Source organism: Petaurus breviceps, unplaced genomic scaffold, assembly GCF_028583685.1.
Source record: "Petaurus breviceps papuanus isolate PSGF00001 unplaced genomic scaffold, PetGlider_PUasm1.0 100, whole genome shotgun sequence".
Classification (NCBI taxonomy): Eukaryota; Metazoa; Chordata; class Mammalia; order Diprotodontia; family Petauridae; genus Petaurus; species Petaurus breviceps.
Window position 1 is genome coordinate 3,908,569 of NW_027185573.1, and position 4,102 is coordinate 3,912,670.

General features: G+C 40.2%; 1 protein-coding gene across 1 annotated transcript in view; it reads left to right on the plus strand.

Moving 5' to 3' along the window:
• LOC138161063 (transmembrane protein 132C-like) overlaps positions 1 to 4,102 on the plus strand; it is a 611,235-nt gene that overhangs the window by 549,078 nt on the left and 58,055 nt on the right. Inside the window, exon 5 of the mRNA XM_069088126.1 lies at positions 3,066 to 3,209. Coding sequence (XP_068944227.1) covers positions 3,066 to 3,209 — 144 coding nt within the window. The remainder of the gene's footprint in view (positions 1 to 3,065; positions 3,210 to 4,102) is intronic.

Sequence of the window (4,102 nt, forward strand, 5' to 3'; positions counted from 1 at the left end):
AGGAAGGAAGGAAGGAAGGAAGGAAGGAAGGAAGGAAGGAAGGAAGACCATCAATCATGATTTATTACAATTTGTTTTTTTATACTGATACAGTTTTAAAACTGACTTATCAAAATTGATCTATGTGGGAGTTGGCTATTTTAGAGACCGTTAGTGATGTCTGGAAGATGGAGCTGCCTACATTATCGGTAAATGTACTCGTGGTTCCTTTTCTACTGCCTCATCTCAGAATGGTCCTGGGGAATTCCGGAAGCATTCTTAACATCTGTAATAGTCAGAGTGAATACAAACTACCTTGATTTCAGGGCCGGCTTGAGCAAAGTGGAGGACATTAGAGAAGAAAACCCCATGTTATTTAACCAGGGCCTAGGGAACAGGCAGGAAAAGGCCTGAGGTCCTCTCTCTCATCTATACTGTCCCTCTGTGCTGCCCTTGTAAAGGAAAAGATGGCTTTTATTTCGTGGTAGCCCTGAATGAGCTGCAGAGTCCATCTTTCCTTCAGACAGAACGCTGTTTCAGAATTGAAGCCCCAAACAGAAATTGGCCTGAATATACAAAGCTCTGAATAGATGTGTGCAAATCTGAGCTAGTGTCGGGATTCCTGAGTCATACGTGCTTATGTAAGTGCTTTCTGCCACAGAAAAATAGGAAGACAGGTGGCATTTTCCAAGCATAAATGTAAGACTCTCTAATCACATGCTTTTTTTCCATCATTTGAAACACCACAAAATATGTATTTCTAAATGAGATATGGATAGATTTCCTTATTTGTTTATGTGTTAGAGTAGCTAGGTAGTACAGTTCAAATCCAGACTGAGATACTTACTAGGTGTGTGACCCTGGACAAGTCACTTTACCTTTATCTGTTTTAGTTTCCTCATCCATAAAATGTGGTCAATAATAGCACCTACCCTCCAATACCTTTGTGAGTATCAAATGAGATAATATTTGTAAAGTACTTAACATAGTGCCTGGCATAAAGCAAATGCTACACAAATTCTTATTCCTTTCCTTTCCTCCAAATGTATTTATTCTATTCCTTTACTTGGCTTTAAACTGCATAAGTGGAGAAATGTACAAGTAAATGTTTAACAGTCAGCTCTAAACAAGTGGAAAGGGTGGGGCATACACGTAAAACACTTTTAAGTTTAGTTTACATTATCAATGTTTTCTCCATCACTTTCTTAAATCAACAAAATAATGAAACAATCCCTGATTTGTAGAGTTTATCAATTTATAAAGTGTAAAATGCTCATACTGGAAATTGAACGATCTCATGAAAGCGGATTTGAGATGGTTCCAGCAAACACCTGGTCCTCTCAGTCAATCAACAAGCATTTTATCAAGCATTTACTGTATGCCAGGCTCTGTGCTAAGTTCTGAGGATACCAAAAAAAAAGTCCAAAGGCAGTTCCTGCCCTCAGGGAGCTCCCAGTCTAATGGGAGAGACAACATGCAAACAACTACATCAACCAAGAGATAGAATGAATTAAGGATAATCTCAAGAGAGAAGTCTGGTGGAGGAGGTGAAGGGGGTAAAGTGGGGAGGAGGGAAAGGTCTCCCACATGAGGGATTTGGATTGAGTTTTGAGGGCAGCCAGGGAAGCAAGGCAATGGGAATGGAGGAGGGACAGTATTCCAGGAATAAGAGACAGCCAGTGAAAAGGTATGAGGGGAATAGCAAGACAGATAATGTCATTGAATTTCAGAATATGTGGAAGGAAGTCAAGTCAGAGAAAAGACCAGAAAGGTCTTTTGGAAGCAGCTGTTGAGAGATAGGAAGGCGGTTCAGTGTGTGAAGTGTAGACTTTGTGACATGGAGACCAGAGTCCAAATCTGGACTCAGATTTTTAATAGCTTTATAAAATAAGGGAAAGAATAGCACTCTTCTCATAGGATTAATGTGAGGGTAAAATTAGATAATATTTGTAACAGTCCCTGATTAATAAAGATACTTAATAAATGCATGTTTAACAAAAAAATAGAAGGAATCAGGATGTAAAAAGCATTAGAAGACATAGGATTTTATTTTTGATGTTAAAGGTAATAGAGGACCACTGGAGTTTATTTATATAACACCTATTATGTTCCAGACACCGTGCTAAATACTTAATAATTGTTATCTCATAATCCTCACAACAATCCTAAGAGGGAGATGCTATTGTTATTCCCATTTTACAGATACAGAACCTGAGAGAAGTAGAGGTGAAGGGACTTGGGTCATCTAGCTAGGAAGTGTCCTCAGACACCCTATTTGACCTCAGATCTCCCTAGCTCCAAGCCCACCACTTTATTCACTACACCATTTAACTACCCCAGTGTAAAATGCCAAAATATAGCATAAAATTTGAAATCTTTTAAAGAATTGATTGAAATGAACACCGGATAAGCCCAAACTCCCTATATGTCAATGGTGAAAATGGATTGTGTATGAGAATTCCAGGGGGGTTATATTTTAATTTGGTTTGGTTTTTTAACAAAAAAGTCTTGGAGGAGATAGTGTGGTGTAAGTGGTGAAAAACCTGTCTCTAGAGTCAAAGGAGTTTGATACCACTCCCACACCAAACCCCAGCTCCTTAAGCCCCTTGAACAAATCATGTCATTTCCCTAGGCCTCAGTTTCCTCATCTTTAAGGATGAGGAAATGACCTCAGAGGTCCCTCCGAACTCCAGATCTGAGTCTATGGATCTTGTGAGTAATAACAGTTTGATAGTTGGTGCTAATCTCTGCCTGTGTCCTCCGAGGTCAAATTATTTGGCTTATTGTACTCTGCCTGCTGTCTGTGAAATGGATAGAAAACAAAGCCGGTTAGAAACCTAAAGTGGAATTCTTATTAAACCTCTCAGGAAACTACATTCCAGGCAAGGTATATTATGGAGGTGTCTTCTTGTACTGGATGCGATCTGAACGAGGGAACAAAAAATCGCCCAGAGCCAGCTAGCTGTCTGGGAAATGTCGCTCCCGACTTGAAAGAATTTAGTTTGAACCTGTCCCCTGGAATCCTAATTCCCTCAGACATCCTTTGAGATGTAGCTTCACCCAGTTGTATTTGCTTCTGTTGGCAGGATACAGAAATTCTGAATACGGCCATCCTCACCGGAAAGACAGTGGCAGTGCCCATCCGAGTGGTCTCCATAGAAGAGAACAGCGCCGTGACAGATATCTCAGAGTCAGTAGAGTGTAAGTCCTCTGATGAAGATGTCATCAAAGTAAGTGCCCTTCATTTGCGAGCCAGGCTTACTAGGAGAGAGGGCTGGAGTATACTTTGCTTGAGTGCCCTTTTTACTATGAACCTTTCTTTCACATAATTCCAAGACATCATTTGATTCAGTGATTTAAAAAAAAAAAAGATTACTCATATTTCCCCTATAAATTTTTTGTTAAAATTATTGTTTTATATAGAACTTATGAGTCAAGACAAGTCAATAAGAATTCCCTGTGTGCCTAGCACTGTGCTTAGCACTGGGGATATAAAAACAAGGGGAAATAGAATCCCTGCTCTCAAGGAATGCATAGGCTAAGGGGAGTCAACGTGCAAACAACGACGTACAAACAAGGTTTATACGGGTTAAATTGGAAATAATCAACAGAGGAAAGGTATTGGCATTGAGGGTGTTTGGGAAAGGCTTCTTGCAGATGAGATTTTATCCAAGACTTGAAAGAAACCAGTTCTGTCATATACATTTTTTGTTTTAAACCGGTCGCTTTGTAGTGACCAGTCAATCAGTAATCAAACATTTCTTGAGTACCTGCTGTGTGCCAGACATAGTGACAAGTGTGGATCACAAGAGATCCTAAACTCCTCGTGGGCAAAGTGCTGGAGAAATTGTGTGGTTTGGTCCAACGAGAGGCTTCCCTCTCACAGCTCCACTTCCTTTTCTGTTTAATAAGAGACTTCAGTTAGCTTGTCAAGTCAGCAACTATTCGTTAAGTACCTACTATGTGCTAGGCAGTGTACTAAGGGCACAACGAAAAGACAAAAGAAAGATTAGAGAGACAGACAGAGAGCAAGAGAGAAAAAGACAGAGAGAGAGGAATGAAGAAGGAAGGGAGGGAGGAAGGAAGGAAGGAAGGAAGGAAGGAAGGAAGGAAGGAAGGAAGG